Genomic DNA, 18,921 nt, shown 5'->3' on the forward strand with positions numbered 1-18,921 from the left:
CTTGGAGGACTTTGTCTCCTCCGATGTAGATGAGGGCAGCGTTTCTGAGTTCTCCCAACGGTCCTTTGCGGATTCCTTGGAGGAGACGGATCCCCGCTCGAATGGAGCGGATGACCCCTCTGCAGCGCGGCTCTTTAGCTCAGAGGATTTGCCCAACCTGTTAGTGCAGGCCATGGGCATTTTGAAGATTTCCTCTCCGGAGGACGTCTCTCCCTCAGCCCCTGTTGGTTCTGCCATTATGCTGGGGACGAAGCGCCCGCCTAGAACCTTCCACGTGCATGATGCTATGCACACCTTAATTTCGGCTCAGTGGGATGTCCCGGAAGCGAGCCTTAAAGTGGCTAGGGCTATGTCCCGCCTCTATCCTTTGCCTGAAAGTGAACGTGAGGCCTATCTGTGGCCTACCGTGGATTCTTTAATCACTGCGGTGACTAAGAAAACGGCGTTGCTGGTGGAAGGTGGCACGGCCCTAAAGGACGCCCAAGACAGAAGATTGGAGGCGGCCTTAAGGTCGTCCTTTGAGGCGGCTGCTTTAAGTTTGCAGGCCTCAGTTTGCGGCTCCTATGTGGCCAGGGCGTGCCTGACTATGGTGCAGCGGGCTTCCCCCTCGGATCATTCCTTGAGGGCTGATTGGCCGGCCCTGGAATCGGAAGCGAGGAAGCGCTCTACTTCTACTGCTTACGCCAGGGTTTGGCGTACCTTTGCAGCGTGGTGTGAAGCAGGCTCATGTTCTCCATTCACTGCTCCAATTTCTTCAGTGTTGGCATTCCTGCAAGAAGGTCTGGAGAAAGGCCTGTCGCTCAGTTCCCTTAAAGTCCAGGTAGCGGCCCTGGCTTGCTTCAGGGGCCGCCTGAAGGGTGCTTCCCTGGCTTCGCAGCCAGATGTGGTGCGTTTTCTCAAGGGAGTTAATCACCTGCGCCCTCCTCTGCACTCGGTGGTGCCTGCGTGGAATCTCAACCTGGTGCTAAGAGCATTACAGAAGCCGCCTTTTGAACCCTTGTCGAGGGCATCTCTGAAAGACCTGACGTTGAAAGCAGTCTTTTTGGTGGCTATCACTTCAGCCAGAAGAGTTTCCGAGCTCCAGGCACTCTCATGTCGAGAGCCTTTTCTGCAGTTCACTGAGGCAGGAGTGACTATTCGCACAGTGCCTTCCTTCCTGCCCAAGATTGTTTCTCGCTTCCATGTGAATCAGCAGCTCTGTCTCCCTTCCTTTCGTAGGGAGGACTACCCAGAGGAATACTCTGCTCTTAAATATCTGGATGTGAGACGAGTCATCATCAGATATTTGGAAGTGACCAATGATTTCCGGAAGTCGGATCATCTGTTTGTCCTGTTTGCAGGTCCTCGTAAGGGTCTGCAGGCTGCTAAGCCTACAGTGGCAAGATGGGTCAAGGAAGCCATTGCAGCGGCTTATGTGGCCGCGGGGAAGGTGCCGCCTATCCAGCTGAAGGCTCACTCCACTAGAGCTCAGGCGGCCTCGATGGCAGAGGCCGTCTCCGTCTCCTTGGAAGAGATATGCAAGGCGGCAACTTGGGCATCGGCCCATACATTCTCCAAGCATTACCGCTTGACTGTGGCGCCACGGGCGGAGGCCCGGTTTGGAGCTTCAGTGTTGAGGTCAGGGATTTCAATGTCCCGCCCTGGGTGAGTACTGCTTCGGTACATCCCACCAGTCTATGGATTGATCAGCATGATGATATGGAAGGTAAAATTATGTATCATACCTGATAATTTTCTTTCCATTAATCATAGCTGATCAATCCATAGTCCCTCCCAGATATCTGTATTGTTTATATTCTGGTTGCATTTCAGGTTCAAGTTTAGTCTTCAGTTCCTGTTCAGGAGGACTTCGTGTTCAAGTTTTTCAATGGATTCTTCAAGAGTTGAGACGAATTTGTGTTACAGTGAGCTGCTGCATTCCTCTCCCCTCCGTTTTATGGGGCTGGATTGAGACTTAAATTCTGCCGGCACTCCCTCCAGCTTCGTGCGGCTGTAGGGCAGCTTTGTACCCTTCCCGCTTCGGCGGTGTTAGGGTCAGTCAGCTCCTCCCGCGGTTGCGGTTGCAGGATAAGCCAGATCCCCCCGCATCGGCGGGTGTGGTGTCCCTCCCCCGCTCCGCGGGGATGAGCTGGACGGATTCCCCTCCCCCACTTGTGTGGGGATGAGCTGGGTTAATTCCCCTCCCCCGTTTCGGCGGTGGTGAGCTGGGCAGAGTGTCCCTTCGTGGGTGTAATTCTCTAAGTGCTGAGTCCTGCGGATGGAGCTTTGATATCGACATACTGAGGAGTTTCCGGCAGCACATGACCACATATAGGGAGGCAAAAGATTGCTCTCTATCTCCACCTGCTGGTAGATGGACACAACCCACCAGTCTATGGATTGATCAGCTATGATTAATGGAAAGAAAATTATCAGGTATGATACATAATTTTACCTTTAACCTAAGGCTTTCCTATTAGGAAGAGGGCATCATGAGGTCTTTGAATGCATTGAAAGGTAAGTAGATATTGAGAAATGCACTGTATTAACTTAGGTTGTATGTCAGATCTCTTATGTCCTTCACTATACTTCTTTTCATCTCAACAAGAAAGTTATAACAAAAAAGAGAGCTGCTGAAATATACATTAAGTCAGACCTTCTTCTGTTTTTTTAGCAAGTCAGTACAACAGTCAACAAGTATTGGATATCGTCTTCATCTTGAGAGTGCTCAGGCTTATTAGGATTGTGGATAGCATCCAGAGGTAATTGGAAGAGTGCCACATTCACCTATTCTGTTAACACGCATGGCTTTCTTAGTTAGAAATGTGTATGTCCTTAACACTACCCTAGGATCCAGCATAGAAGGGATGTCTGTGAAAAGCTGAATTGGCCGGTTGTGTAATTCAGCTTTATGGAAACTATATTGCAGAAATATTCTATTTCTAAATATCTGAATCCAATACTGGATTTTTAGAAGTGGGTGAACAGACTGTTTTCCGCCTAAATTTTAATAGCTGAAAGTTGGAGTTCATAATCCTCCTGTGCCTTCTGTCAGTATTGCAAATAGCCAGTCCAGAATGTTCCATGCTATTGAAAATCTTATATGTGCAGTAATAACACACACACAGGGGGTCCTTTTTCTAAGCTGCAGTATAAAGTAGCCTTAGGGGTCCTTTTACAAAGCCACGGTGCCTTATTTACAGCCGGAGCCCTTATCACCAGCCATTGACTTAGCGGTAAGGGCTCACATGCTACCCACGTAGTAACCACACAGCGCACACCAACATGGCCGCACTGCCAACTACCACCAGGAATGTCCTCCACGATAGAAAATAGAACAGTATTTCTGTGGCAGATCTTTGCCTTTTTTTTGTTTTTGTCCATAATATGCCCAGTGGTAATTCCGAGTTTGACATAAACCAAATCCCGTGGTAGAATACAGTATTTTCTACCACGGGATTTGGTGCATGCCAAACTCGGAATTACCACTGAGCGCATGCACTAGCCCTGTGGTAGTGCTGATTTGGCGCATGCTATCCGTGTGTTAGCCCTCCTGCAGCTTTGTAAAAGGGCCCTTTAGTGCACTAAAGCCATTTTTTTACCACACTAGTAAAATGACTATTTTCTATTTCCCCTATTTCTATTACCATGTAGCCATTAAATATATGTAAACCACTTTGACTTGTTCTGCAGATCATGTGGTATATCAAATTTTAATAAATGATAATGATGTCATTGTCAGTCCTCTTTAATGTATGGAAATAAAGGTCAGTAGGTCAACAATGTATTTATTGCAGGTGATAGCTCAGATCTCTTCAATAGCAGAGTGAGAACAATTTTGTCCATTTCAGGAGGAAGAGAGACAGTTTTTAATAGCTCATCGAGATCATTGAGTAACCAGTTTACTGAGCCCATAGAGATGGATTTAAGTAGATATTTTGGGCATTGATCCAGGGAGCAGTTGGCTCGGGAGCATTTCAACAACAATGATCTTACAGCCTCAACTGTTCTCAGTTTTTGTCAATTTTGAGTCCTTGGATTGTAGGATCTCCAGCGATTGAGGCTGAACTATGAGTTGGACTGTTTTCCTCTGTTGGAGTAGCTTTAGATAGTTCAGACCTAATTTGGAGGATTTTGTTGGCAAAATGATCAGCTAGGTTTTGGGCGATGGGACATGTTATCCGTGAATGTTTATCATCATTAATGGAAGCTAGTTTTTTAACTAAGGAGAACAGTTTTTTGTTGCCAAGATCATCTTGATCTATTAGGTTGCTATAGTACTGATGTTTTGAATCAGCTATCTTATTTTTGTAGCATCGGAAGGCTGACTTCCATTTGGATGTATCAATAGTATCTTTGTTCTTTCTCCATTGTTTTTCAAGGTGTTAACAGTCCATTTTTAGGATGGATAGTTCATCTATAAACCATGGTGAATTTCTGGACATCTTGACCTTTTTAGTGGTAAATGGAGCAATTTTGTCTAGTATGGCTTTCAACTTGGTATCCCAGTGGGAATTGATCAAACCATGATGAGGTAGTAAGGGAATCTTAGCTCAGACCAGAAAGTGACTTCAACACCTCTGGTGGAGATGAGTTTGGAGGACTTGTGCCTGGTTAAGCTTGACATACAGATATCAATGGTGAAATCCAGTTGGAAGCAGTCAGACCATGGTACTGGCTTCCATTTGAATGAACTGATCAAGTTATTAGAATAGGAAGTCATGAAGTCTAACGTATGGCCTTTTTCATGAGTTGGACCCTCGGAGAATGCAGTTAGTTCGCAGGGCCTTCAGGAATGATATGAAGTTGTAGACATTGGTGTCCATTTCATTTTCCAAGTGTAGGCTTAAGTCTCCCAGGAAGATAATTCTAGAAAATTGGGACATGGCAGAGGAAGTAATCTCTACAAGTCAAGGACGAAGCCTTGGACCAAGCTCCCAGAGGATGGTAAATGAGGAGCAGGGCGATTTGATTTGCCTCTTTTGAATCATCGCAGAATTTGAACAGCATAGATTTGCACATCATATATTCCAGTTAAGGGGAAAACCCCAGAACTGACTAAAGACACATGAAAAAACCTCTTACATATAAGAACAAGTCCACCACCTTTTTTACCCTGTCTTGGAGAGTGAAGAATACCATAACCGGATGGATAGGCATGAGGCAATATCGGACTATCAGCTTCTCCATGTTTCTGTGATAATTAGAAAGCTCAGATCTGAAGATTCTAGCAGATCCCTGAGTAAGAGAGCCTTGTTCTCCACAGACCTGGCATTGATATAAATAGCAAGACAGGAGTGAGTTAAGACTTGTGTTCCAAAGGGGAGACTTGTTTGGGTAATTTCAGAAGGTAACTTGTTTTTTTAGGCCGTCGAATGTTAGCCATTTGGTTCTGGTCTAAAACCATAGTAGTGTTCTGATGGTATATATTGGCATTGTCTAGCAGCTATCTGACATTACAGTTAGGTTGTTTCTTAATACAGTGTTTTCTAGATGGATTATAGATTACAGGGATAGGATTGGGCACTAAGTTATCTGGAAGGTTGCCACCCAACATGCTCAAAAGGTCTAAGCAAATCCATGTGAGCCACTTCATGGTGATAGCTTTTTGTGCTAATTTAAGTCAGTCGGGTTTAGCGCTCTTTATCAGTTCTAAATGTACACTGTTAAAGACTTCAGAACAGAGCCCTCCATGAGGGTAGAAGCACAATTGTGAGGAGAGGTCATGGTGTCTCAGGAGCTCATAAGGTGGGGAGATGTGGATGTGCTGTTGTGGCAGACTCCAAAATGATGCAATGACAAGCTGTTATTATTAGGTAGGGCTCCTCTTTCAAGCTGCTATTCTTCCATAGTCAGCCGTGCAGCAGTAAGGGAAAGTTTAGAGCATGCGAAAGGCCACAGTGTATATCTCATGTTACTACTACTACTACTACTACTTATCATTTCTATAGTGCTACAAGGCATACGCAGTGCTGTACACCATACACAAGAAGACAGTCCCTGCTCAAAGAGCTTACACTCTAGATAAGACAGGCAGACAGACAGAACAATTAAGGGTAAGGGAATAAAGAGGTGAGGATAAAAAGGACAGTGCACGTGAGCAGTGTTTAGGAGTCAAAAGCAGTGGTAAAGAGGTGGGCTTTAAGTTTTGACTTGAAAACAAGTTATAGAATTGTCAATTGCCTTTGTTTGCTGTTTGAATTATGGTTACAAGTAGAGATCTGAGCAGGACAGGTAGTGTATGACAGAGGAGAGTAATTGATCTTAAGCACTCTTTGAGTTCCTCTTTCAAGCTGCTGTTCTTCTATAGCCAGTTGTACAGCTGTGAAAGGAGAGTTAAGGGCAGGATAGAGGCCACAATGTACCTCTCATTGTTACAAATCCAGATAATTCTCTTTATTCAAGTTGCAGTCTTGGAATTACTGCAGGCAATGGAGAGGGGAAGAGGAGGGGAGCTGAGCAGTTCAGGTAATTGAAAGACAGAGGGTAGTAATTGACCTTAAGCACTCCTTGGAATGCATCTAAGAGCAAGTACTGTTTTTAGATTTCCACAAAACTTGATAATTATCCTTAGATATCTTTATTCAGTTCAAAGTGTTGTTTCAATATACTGTTTAGCTCTTTTTCTAAATTCACTATACAGTTTTATCTAAGTCAGAAATATTGCTTTTCTTGGATAAGAATTCACTGCATTCAGAGTATAGCAAAAGACAGTTTGTCTTTGGCAGCAGTTATCATTGGTGTGTTAACTATGTAGACAGTGCTTGCTGAGGGTGTGAGTCCCTTTGAAGTATCAGTTTCCTAGCAAGAGGAGATCTGTTGTAGTTTCAATAAAAACTTTTTATTTAGAATGAAATATGAAGTCAGTCAGCTAATTCTACCTATATTTTGAACTTTTCAAACTTAAAACAAGGTAATTTGTTTTTTAAAGTTCAGTATCTAATATTTAACAGGCACTTCTGTTCACTAGCGACATACATCAAATGGCTGTGTTTCTCACCTGTGAAATTGTTTGGAAGTTTTAATGCTGAGAAAGCGTCAGCAGGATATCAGAAATTTAGAAATAATATAAGTTATAGATATGAACTTTAACTCACAAGTTGTCATGATGGTTTCAGTTTCCAGTTTCTGATCCTGATGTCCTTTGTTCCAATTGATGCAAGTCTCTGGAGGCTTTTTTAGTTTATTTTATTTTCTGCATTTATATCCCACATTTTCCCACCTCTTTGCAGGCTCAATGTGGCTTACAAATACCATAGTGGCGATCGCCTTTTCCGGAATAAGAAATACAGAGTAATATTCCAGTTGGAGTATAGCAAATATACAATAAATTAGACGAAAGTCAGTACAGAAGCATAGAGGAAGGCTCCTTTGCTCTATCTGGGAATCCTCCTCATTGCCTTAGGCAGAAAACAAATACAGGCTTCCTTTTGCCTTGGTATTTCAAACCACAGTCCAAGATTAACTTTAAGCACTACTCCCGCTGTCAGTGTATCTTGCCGAACAAACAAATATCCCAGCTCATTTCAGGGAATACGCAACTCTGGTCCAGTTGATAGGCAGCCCACTTGCACTCTCACTGGCCATCTCTTAGGGAGTTGTAGATGCAGCTCATATCACAAGCAAAGAGAAAGGGTGCTTGCTTGAAAAATGCAAGGAGGTGAAAAGTTGCATTTGTGCAAACAAAACAAATGAAATTAACAAAGTCAAGGAAGGAAACTCTAAATGAAAACAGCGCTCAGGACTGGTTCCCCGATGTAGTCAGAGCAAAAGTATGTAAACTTTGGGCAGTAAATAAACAACTAGAGTATTATTTAACCTGGATTGTAGGAGCTCAATGTGAACACATCAGCAATAAACATAAACATAGTAACATAGTACCATAGTAGATGACGGCAGAAAAAGACCTGCACAGTCCATCCAGTCTGCCCAACAAGATAAACTCATATGTGCTACTTTTTGTGTATACCCTACCTTGATTTGTACCTGTCCTTTTCAGGGCACAGACTGTATAAGTCTGCCCAGCACTATCCCTGCCTCCCAACCACCGGCTCTGGCACAGACCGTATAAGTCTGCCCAGCACTATCCCCGCCTCCCAACCACCAGCCCCGCCTCCCATCACCGGCTCTAAACATTTCAGTTTTTATTTCTCTGGTATAGTGAAACATGCAGAGCCTGACTTTTTGAAGTTTCCAGTTTATATTTTGCCTTCATATCTCATTTATTTATTTATTTGTTACATTTGTACCCCACATTATCCCACCTATATTACTGATCTGTGGTCCCTTGAGAGTCTCTGTGTTTTGCACATATGCAGGTGCAGTATTCTGCTGGTATGTAGTTTCTGTGAAGTATTTTGCTAGTGTTTAGTGTCTGTGTAGCGGCATCTGTAGCAGTCTGACTTGTTCTATTTATTTTCCAGCAAGAAGTATATTGGTATTCTACGGTGCTGCATTTTTCTAGCTAGGGTTATTGTTATTTGAGTCCCTGGACACTAGAGCTGCTTTTTTATGACAAGTTTTCTGTAGAGGTCTGGAATGTGTTTGTTTTATGTAGGGTTTGGTTACTGGCGCTGTTTTTCTGTTATGTCAAGTTTGTGAAATGATCATAGAACATATGTACACATGGAAGGTTTTTTTTCTTCTGAAAGGGCAACCCTGGTGTGGACAGTTGATTGTAGAGGGGCAGAGCAATTAAGAGTACAACAGTAGGTGGGGCAAGGAAGGGCTTGGAACAAGACAAGTGTTTTTCTTTCTCAAAAAGTGGGCTACTCTTCCCCAGTCAGCTCCCTCTCCCTCCCAAAAGCAGACCCCTATCACTTCTCCCTACTCCAGCAAGGCAGCCATTTCTCTTCCAGGGTTCTACTGATCCAGGACACCTGGGGGCTGCTAAAAATCTTCAAACTGCCGCAAGTTACCACAACCTGAGTGCGGGGGCCTGTGAGCTGACAAGAATGGACACCTTCATCCCTTCTTACTGCATAGAATTCATTAGTAAATTGAAGCACTTGCTATAGGTGTGCTTGGGGCCATCACAGTCTGTGAGTGAACATGTTGGCTTACAGGCCTCATGCCTGATTTGTGACAAACAGCTGCTGCTGCTTCTTTGTGACCATAAAGACCATTTACCTCTCTCCCCACTAATTCCAGCACCTGGAATGCTTTTGGGGGCGTTGCCCTCCCATACTTCCCCCAAAACCCTGTGTAAAAACCCAGTGAGTACCTGAGCATTTTCAACAGCTTGATCAGTTGTATTTCTCATTCATTCTCCTCCTTAATTCTAGTTTGAACATTTTGGTGTTGAATAGTTTATCTTAATATTTATTCTGTGTTCTGTTCAGCAATGCATTAAATATTTCTGTTCATGATTTATGTAACTTTGTTGCAGGTTTCGGGTAATCATAAACACTTTAATAAATATTGTACCCACAATGCTAACCTTTGGTGGACTTATTTTGGTAAGTTTATTTTCTTATTTCTTGAAGCATGGAGGTTTACTACCACACCCTTTGTTATATTTTTGGAGTGTTTTTCAAGCTGTTAACAGTTGTGCTCATCACCTGCTCTTAAGTGACTCAAGATACTCAGTTGTGCTCCATGGAATGATAACCAGGCTGAGCGTGTTCTGAATTTATCTTATTGCATCCATGAATATGTAGTGCTGCATTACATTGAGAAATTGGAAGTCCATCAGTGTAACTTGGAAGTACCAGTGCTGGTTCAACCCAGGGGTGTAGCTACGGGTGGGCCTGGCTGGGCCCAGGCCCACCCAATTTCAGCCCAGGCCCACCCAGCGCCAGCCCCAGCTCCCATTGCCGGCCACTGCTGCTTTTCCTGTTGAGCAGCAGGGCCGGCGCTACAAAAAGAAGAAGCGCTAACGGCGCTAAGGACGAAAAATGTTTTTAAAAAAAAAAGCGCGGCACCGGCAGGCACTGTCTTGGCAGCCTTGAGGCATTGGCTGCTGGCTCGCAGGCTCCTCCCGTCTCCTACATCACTGCCCCTGGAGCGACGCAGGGGCAGTAACGTAAGAGACGGGAGGAGCCTGCGAGCCAGCAGCCAATGCCTCAAGGCTGCCTAGACAGTGCCTGCCGGTGCCGTGCTTTTTTTTAAAAAATATTTTTCGTCCTTAGCGCCGTTAGCGCTTCTTCTTTTTGTAGCGCCGGCCCTGCTGCTCAACAGGAAAAGCAGCAGTGGCCGGCAATGGGGGCTGGCGCTGGCATGCAGGGCGGGCCTTGTCGAGGAAAAGAGGGAAAACATGAAAGGATGGGGAGAAAAAGAGGGAAAACAGATGGAAGGATGGCAGAGAAAGGGAAAACAGATGGAAGGATGGCAGAGAATGAGGGAAAACATGGAAGGATGGCAGAGAATGAGGGAAAAAACATGGAAGGATGGCAGAGAATGAGGGAAAACATGGAAGGATGGGGAGAAAGAGGGAAAACATGGAAGGAAGGATGGGGAGAAAGAGGGAAAACATGGAAGGATGGGGAGAAAAGAGGGAAAACAGATGGAAGGATGGCAGAGAAAGAGGGAAACAGATGGAAGGATGGCAGAGAATGAGGGAAAACATGGAAGGATGGGGAGAAAGAGGGAAAACATGGAAGGATGGGGAGAAAAGATAGAAAACAGATGGAAGGATGGCAGAGAATGAGGGAAAACATGGAAGGATGGGGAGAGAAAGAGGGAAAACGGATGGATGGGGAGAGAGACTCTGGATGGAAGGATGGGGAGAGAAAGGAAGGATGCAGAGAGAAAGGGGAGAGACTGGAAGGATGTGGAGAGAGAAGGGACACTGAACAGAAAAGGGTAGAGTGATACAGAGACACTGGTTAGAAAGAGGGAGAGAGAGAGAGACATTAGATGGAAGGATCAGGAGAGAGAGTAGATGGATGGAAGGATGGGGAGAGAAAGAGGGAAGACGATGGATGGAAGGGTAGGGAGAAAGAGGTGACACTGGACGGAAGGATGCAGAAAGAAAGAGGGGAGACTACTGGAAGGATGGGGAGAGAGAGGGGAGACTGGAAGGATGGGGAGAGAAAGAAGAGAGCTGCTGGATGGAAAAGGAGAGTAGTGAAAGACTGGAGAATAAGAGGAAGGGGCATGGGGAGAATAAGGGTGAGAAAAAGATGAAAAGCCATAAGTAGATGAAGGAAATTAAAGAATGGATAGTAAGAATGAATTAAATCAGGACAGAAAGAGAGAGAGAGGCAGAAAAATATTGAAGAAAGCAAAGAAAAAGGAGAGAAAAATGAGAGAAAAATGAGAAATGGCCAGGAAACCGTGGCAGAAGAGTTAAGCGAAAACGAAGGAAAGCAGAATCTAGAGACTGGGAGCGACACAATGAGAAAAAGTAAATGGCCATACAAGAAAGGTAAAGAAAATAATGTTATTTTTAATTTAGGACAAAGTAATATGGTACCTGTGTTAATAAAGTTTCAGAGACCAATACTTCCTTCCTTAGGTCAGGAAAGGATACCGTAACAGCATTATACTGACCTGAGGCAGGAGGTTTTGGCCTCTGAAAGCTCACTGAAAAGGGTGTTAGGCTATTAAATAAATTGTCTGAAATCTGATGCACTGAAAAGCAGCACTTTACCCTGTGTGACAAATGCATCTGATTAGCGTGACTAAATTTTGCTGGGGGAGGGGGGTAGAGAGAAAATTTTGTGCCCACCCACTTTGGGTTCAGGCCCATCCAAAATTGGTAGTCTGGCTACGCCACTGGTTCAACTCATCTCTTTGGATATGGAAAAGTCTGGGCAACTTGCCCTCTTAGAACACACACACTTATTACATTAAAGTAAGGCTGCCAGTTGGATACAGATTCGCAGGACAGGGTTGATCCAGTCCTGGGTTAACCCCGCTGCATGCATGGACCTGTAGTCTTGTGTTTCATTGAGCATGCAATGGGGAAATTATTATTATTATTATTTATTGCATTTGTATCCCACCTTTTCCCACCTATTTGCAGGCTCAAAGTGGCTTACATAATTTTGTTAATACAATTAGTCCTGGATGTCAAGTACAGTTATTGTTATAGCGGGATTAGTTAAGGGAAGAAGTAGAGAGTAGAAGGAAGGCATTTATTAGGTATAATAGATGGTAGGTTTTCAGCAGTGGATTAGTAAGGTTCTGGGTTTACATTGTATGCTTTGTTGAAGAGATATGTCTTGAGGGATTTGCGAAAGATAGTAGTTTCGCTGATTGTTTTTAGGTTTCTGGGTAATGCATTCCATAACTTCGTGCTCATGTACGAGAAGGTGGTATCATGCATCAGCTTGTATTTTAGTCCTTTACAGCTGGGGAAGTGCAGGTCGAGAAATTTGCAGGATGATTTTGTGGCGTTTCTGGGTGGTAGGTCCACCAGGTTTAACATGAAATCAGAACTACAAGTCCCAGAATGCATTGGGGTAAACCAGGACTGGATCAACCCTGTCTTCTGAATTTAAATTAAAGGCATCTTCTCCTGCCTTATACGTTTCTTAGCTTGCCTCCACATCTGTACACTCTTTCGCCAGACCTTCTGTGATGTAGCAAATGGACAGCTGTTTGTGTCATTTGTTGTTTTTTTTGTTTTCAGGCAATTTACTACGTGTTTGCTATAATTGGGATAGAAATATTCAAAGGGAAAATTCAGTTTTTCGAAGAGAATTCAACTGCCCCTTATTCGCAAGAATGTGGCAACCCAGCCTTAAAGGATTCTGCATTTTCTAAAAGCAAATATTGTAAGAACAATTTCAATCATATCGCTTCCTCATTCATTGTTCTGGTAGAGCTAACTGTGGTCAACCAATGGCATGATATCCTTTTTATGGAAACAATGGATCTGGAAACCACATATAACAACATGTTTATTGTTTCACCACTAAAGTTTGTGTTTAAAATGGTCTGTACTTGGTTATGTTAAAGTCAAGATTTGCTAGTGTGATCAGGAGAAAACACTAAAAAGCTTCTTTTTTTTTTTTCATGACTAGATAAAAACTCAACCAAGTAGAGGTGGAAATGTTTCTTAGTCATCATCCTTTATTGTAGTTGTATTGACTGAGGTAAAAGGGCTCTGTGCTAGCGGTGGGACCTGTCTTTCCCACACACTGAGGCCCTTTTTCACCATAGTGGGTAACAAAGGCTGAAAATGGCCATGTGGGGGGGGGGGGGGCACTTACTGCCACCCATTGAGGTGGCAGTAAAGGCTCCTGCACTGTCCTGGTGGTAACCGGGTAGCGTGCAGCGCTGCCTGATTATCGCCGGATTAGTACCTTGTAAAAAAAATACTGGTTGATTTTTCCTAGCGCGGAAAATGGCATGTCCTGGGACTGAAACCACCGCTGGCGCCTGCATTGAGCTGGCGGTAGCTCCAGATTAGCGTGTGGTAAGCCCGCATTGGGTTTACCACCGCTTTGTAAAGGGGCCCCTGAATGCATGTGTCTGTGATGTAATAGAAAGCAAAGTTGCAGGTGATGTCATCCCATTGCACAAAAAAGGAAACATTTTAGTAGATATAACTAGAAAGGACTTCAAAAATTATGGACGTTGACACAACTCATGCCTATTTTCTCTTTTAAATTTAATGTGTGATTGGCTCATTTCGTGCATTGGTTAAACATACTTTTCTCTACTGCACGATTGGTCAAATCAAAGAAACATTCTGGGGCCTATACAGAAAGGCTTATGGTAGAGCCGCACGCAGACATCTCGGCATATGGTTTCTACTGTGAACGTAATACCACGGCGTGTAAGAAGCTAACTGCAACCTGCAACAAATTGGGGGAGGAGGGAATATGCCAGGCCCATGTGCACAAGGTTTTGCAGTAAGTGTGGCTTCTTGTGCGCATGTCCAAACAAAAACCAAAAAATGTCAACACACTTCAGGGCTTGTTGTTCTGCACCTAAATACAAGCCTTGCAAAAATTATGTACACATAAAATTTAGACACAAGGACAAGCACTGATGTGTGCTTTCACTTTCGGTTTTGTGCGACATGCACATATGTTTGTAATTTTCCATCTGCTTATAAAACTTGCAAGGGCTTCCTTCCGCTTGCAAAACAAGACAAAACCTGCAGTTAAATTTGAAAGAGTGACAAGAAATCCTCTCCGCAAAACCACCTATGCCACCCCCAGACCCTGGCGAAACAATTCTGGCATTGTGCTTGAGTCAAAAGTGAGCGACATACTCTCCGCATTGCGTGGAATATCTAGAAAAGAAAATAAGATGATACCGTTTTTATTGAACTAACTTAATACATTTTTTGATTAGCTTTCGAAGGTAACCCTTCTTCGGATCGGAGAAGAAGCTAATCAAAAAATGTATTAAGTTAGAAAAGAAAATAAGATGCTACCTTTTTTATTGGGCTATGTCTTGATTTATTTCTATTTATTACCTTTAAAAGTGGACTAACACGGCTACCACACCACTTTACTCATGGAATACCTAAATTAGCTATGTATGCATTTTAATACTGCATGCCGTGCCGTCTTCCATGCAAGCTAACACCCGTGCACATGTCCTCTCCACATTGCTTGGCATGTACAACCTGCGTTGCTATCTGCATTGGGCCCCTCTGATTGGTACCTAAGTATATTGAAGAAAAGGAGCAGGGTTCACTTTTTTTCCAAAACACAAATATAAAATCGTACCATGAATGCCTGCAGAAAACTGATTGTGTTTAGAAGAAACAGAAAGCTAACAAAATTAATGTTTAATAATTTAAATATCTATTTCCCTGCTTCCGTAGGATAATGATCAGAACAAAACGGTAGGGAACTACCTTTCAATCCCCCAATTTAGTAATACCAATATATAAGGATTCTCCTGCTCTGGCAAATTAAGGAGTAGGCCAAGAAATATGCTTGACCAATGCGTCATCCATCCCTATGCATATTACACACGATCCTACGCAGTTCAACCTCTGATTCATATATGTGTATCAGATATATGGTATGAAAATATGAAACAGATGTAAAATGCACAGAAGGATATGTGTGCATCCATATGTATGTAATTTATATATATCGCTATAATCTCAGGCTCAAATGAGGAGGACCCACCCCCTAGACCGCTCATGGCTAGTCACAGAAACAACTGTGGGTGTGCATGTATACAGGTGTGTTGCGGGACCTTTGCTTTGGGCAGTCAAGAGGGTGGATTCTCCACTGATGATGCCATTGGCCAGCCTGGGACCCCTCTGATGACATGAATACAAGCTAGCAGCAGCATGAGAGCTTAGGAGAAACATTAGGAGTATGGAGCACAGCATCTCACTCCCTGGTGCCCCTGGGCCTGTCTCATCTGCTCTTTCTTAAGGCCTTTTATGATGAACTGAATTTTCATCTTCTAAAGCATAACATCTCAGTAAATTGGTTACTCTATATTGAGTCATCAGCCCATTTTATACACATGCCAGCTGATATTCAGCTGGCGGCAGTCAGAATTTTTATGTTCACCACCGGCTGTATTCCCAGGTATTCATTGCTGGGCCTTTTCCAGATACTGACACTGAATTTCCGGCTTTAGGTTGGCTGCTAAAGCTTATACCGTTAAGTACAATAGTCAGCCATTGACCACATAAGCTGAACTGCTTAAAGATAGGACTGCTGCTGCTTATCTGGCCCAATTTAAGCAATTATCTTTTTAGATTGGATTATATTTAGGGCCTCTTTTATCAAGCCGTGCTAGTGGTTCCCACGCGGCAATGCCTACAGAGCCCATTCAAAGTGAATGGGCTTTGTCGGTTTTACCTCACCAGGAGCCTCTAGTGCGGCTTGATAAGAGGCCCTTATTATTTTTAACCCGCCTTTGTCCAGGGCAGCTTACAAAAATACATACATAAGATCACATAAAAGAAAATACAAAACAAATTCTTCATAATACATAATCAGGAGAAAAGTAATGTCCAAGTCTCGTAAATAGAGAAAGAGGTAGCATTAGTAGGTACATAGTATGTCAGGTATAGCAAACGTGCTTTCAGTTGCTTCTTACCAGCCTCCCTCTTAGCCATCTTTCTCCTCTTCAATCAGTCCAAAACTCTGCTGCGCGACTCATTTTCCGCCAAAGTCGCTATGCTCACATTAGCCCTCTCCTTAAGTCACTTCACTGGCTCCCTATCCGTTTCCACATTCAATTCAAACTTCACTTACTGACCTATAAGTGCTTTCACTCTACCGCTCCCCAGTATCTCTCCACTCTTGTGTCTCCCTACGCCCCCCCCCCCCTTGGGTACTCCGTTCTGTTGATAAATCTCTCTTATCTGTTCCCTTCTCCTCTACTGCCAATTCCAGACTCTGCTCCTTTTATCTTGCTTCACCTCACGCCTGGAATAAACTTCCCGAGCCTGTACGTCTAGCCTCTTCTTTGGCCGTTTTCAAGTCCAAACTTAAAGCCCACCTCTTTACCACTGTTTTTGACTCCTAACCACTGCTCACTTGCCCTATCCTTTATCCTCACCTCTTTATTCCCCTACCCATAATTGTTCTGTCTGTCTCCTGTCTTATCTAGATTGAAAGCTCTTTGAGCAGCGACTATCTTTTTGTGTATGGTGTGCAGCGCTGCGTATGTCTTGTAGTGCTATAGAAATGATAAGTAGTAGTAGTAACAGTTGCTGTTTAAATGTTTGTACAAGTCGTTCATTTTTAAGATGACTTTTGGCAGCTTATTTCATATTGATGGCCCTGTTATCGAAAAAATTCCTCTTCTAGTTACGTCCAAGTGCACTCAATTCAAGGCAGGCATTAAACGATCACAAGACATCAACGATCGAAATTGACGAGATGGAACATATTTGCGTACTTCATGTTTCAGATACGAAGAGGAGTCTTGATACAAAACATGTAATAACAAAAGTAACTTACATTTTATACGCTAAGGAGCCCTTTTACAAAGGCACACGCAGAATCATTTTTCAGCGAACCTGTAAATAATGCCTTTTTTGCCAAAAATATAAGTGCGGCAAAATGAAAATTGCCACGCGTCCATTTTGGGTCTGAGACCTCACCGCCAGCCGTTGACCTAGCGGTAAGGTCTCGCACAGTAACTGGGTGGTAATGGTCTATGAGCGTAAAAATACCGATTACTGCCCAATTACCGCCTGCGTGCCAGAACATAAAAATATTTTCCGGCGCACGTAACAGACGCGCGTCAAAAATGAAATTACTGCAAGGCCATGCAGTAGCCAGGCAGTTACTCAAGATTGACGTGTGTTGGATGCATGTAGGCACCTACGCAGCTTAGTAAAAGGGTCCCTAAGTGATTGGCAACCGCTCAATCTTTTCAGGTATAGAGTAATGCGGTCAACAGCTGAATATTGGCACTTAACCGCCTGAGTGCGAGCTCCGCCCCCAGAACACTCACGTTAGCCAGCTTCCACACAGGTGCTAATTGCAGATATTCATCAGTGCTAACTGGTAAACTGCCACAGAATATCTTAGCTACAGACAAGCGATTTAAGCAGGACAGGAGCCTTTCCTGCTCGCTTTAATCGTTTTGAGTGTCGCTCGGTGTATGTCCAGCATTATCACACAGATTACTATATCTTACGTTTTCCTTCCTTAACTTCCTACTCTTGGCCAGTGGATTTGCACAGGTTACTCATGAAGCAGCAAAGCTCTACTTCATCGCCTTCCATGTTGTCATTGTCATCATGATCATTAAGTAAGTTCAAACCCTCGGAGCATTTGTCAACTACACAGGGAAACAAAGAGGGGCATAATCGAATGGGGGCGCCCATCTCCGGGGATGGCCACGGGGAGTGGCGGAGCCAACTGTATTATCAAACAAGTTGGGCGGCCATCTTTCGTTTCGATAATACGGTTGGGGCCGGCCAAATGTCAGAGATGGCCGGGTTTGAGATGGCCGGCATCGGTTTTCGCAGACAATGGAAACTGAGGCCGGCCATCTCAAATCCGGCCAAATCCAAGGCATTTGGTCATGGGAGGAGCCAGCATTTGTAGTGCACTGGGCCCCCTGTCATGCCAGGACACCAACTGGGCACCCTAGGGGGCACTTCTAAAAATGAAAAATAAAAATAGCTCCCAGGTGCATAGCTCCCTTACCTTGGGTGCTGAGCCCCCTCCAAAACCCACTCCCCACAACTCTACACTATTACCATAGCACTTATGGGTGAAGGGGAATCCTGTGCAGAAGGAATGGATCCTCAGAAGCTTAGCCGAGATTGGGAGGAGGGGCTGGTGTTTGTGAGGTGGGGCTAGTGCTGGGCAAGACTTCTACGGTCTGTGTCCTGAAAATGGCAGATACAAATCAAGGTAAGGTATTCACAAGAAGTAGCACATATGAGTTTATCTTGTTGGGCAGACTAGATGGACCATGCAGGTCTTTTTCTGCCGTCATCTACTGTATTACTATGCATGTAAGGGGGACATCTACATGTGGGTTTTGGGGGGGGGGGGGGGGTTTGGAGGGCTCCCATTTACCACCACAAGTGTAAGAGGTAGGGGGGATGAGCCTGGGTCCATCTGCCTGAAGTGCACTGCACCCTCTAAAAACTGCTCCAGGGACCTGCATACTGCTGTCAGGGAGCTGGGTATGACATTTGAGGCTGACAAAAAAATGTTTTTTATTTATTTTTTTGGGGTGGGAAGGGGTTGGTGACCACTGGGGGGAGTAAGGGGAGGTCATCTCTGATTCCTTCCAGTGGTCATCTGGTCAGTTGGGGCACCTTTTCGAGGCTTGGTTGTGAAAAAAAAGGGGCCAAGTAAAGTCGGCCAAATGCTCGTCAGGGCAGGCTTTCTTTTTTCCATTATCGGGCGAAGCCAGCCATCTCTTAAGCACACCCCTGTCCTGCCTTCTGTACCCTGCCGACACACCCCCTTGAAGTTTGGCCGGCTTCGCGACGGACTGCAGTTGAGGCCAGCCAAAATCGGCTTTCGATTATGCCGATTTCGCTGGCCTTGAGAGATGGCCAGCCATCTCCCAATTTGTGTCGGAAGATGG

General features: G+C 44.2%; 1 protein-coding gene across 2 annotated transcripts in view; it reads left to right on the plus strand.

Moving 5' to 3' along the window:
- The window catches only part of LOC115465454 (two pore calcium channel protein 1-like), an 85,939-nt gene that overhangs the window by 54,733 nt on the left and 12,285 nt on the right, over positions 1–18,921 (plus strand). Inside the window, exons 13-16 of one of the 2 annotated variants that reach the window (XM_030195922.1) lie at positions 2,654–2,741; positions 9,368–9,437; positions 12,557–12,776; positions 17,532–17,660. In XM_030195922.1, the coding sequence (XP_030051782.1) occupies positions 2,654–2,741; positions 9,368–9,437; positions 12,557–12,776; positions 17,532–17,626 (473 nt within the window). In that variant the 3' untranslated portion in view covers positions 17,627–17,660. The remainder of the gene's footprint in view (positions 1–2,653; positions 2,742–9,367; positions 9,438–12,556; positions 12,777–17,531; positions 17,661–18,921) is intronic. The other variant, XM_030195921.1, reaches the window with a different exon arrangement.

Source organism: Microcaecilia unicolor, chromosome 3 (genome assembly GCF_901765095.1).
Source record: "Microcaecilia unicolor chromosome 3, aMicUni1.1, whole genome shotgun sequence".
NCBI lineage: Eukaryota > Metazoa > Chordata > Amphibia > Gymnophiona > Siphonopidae > Microcaecilia > Microcaecilia unicolor.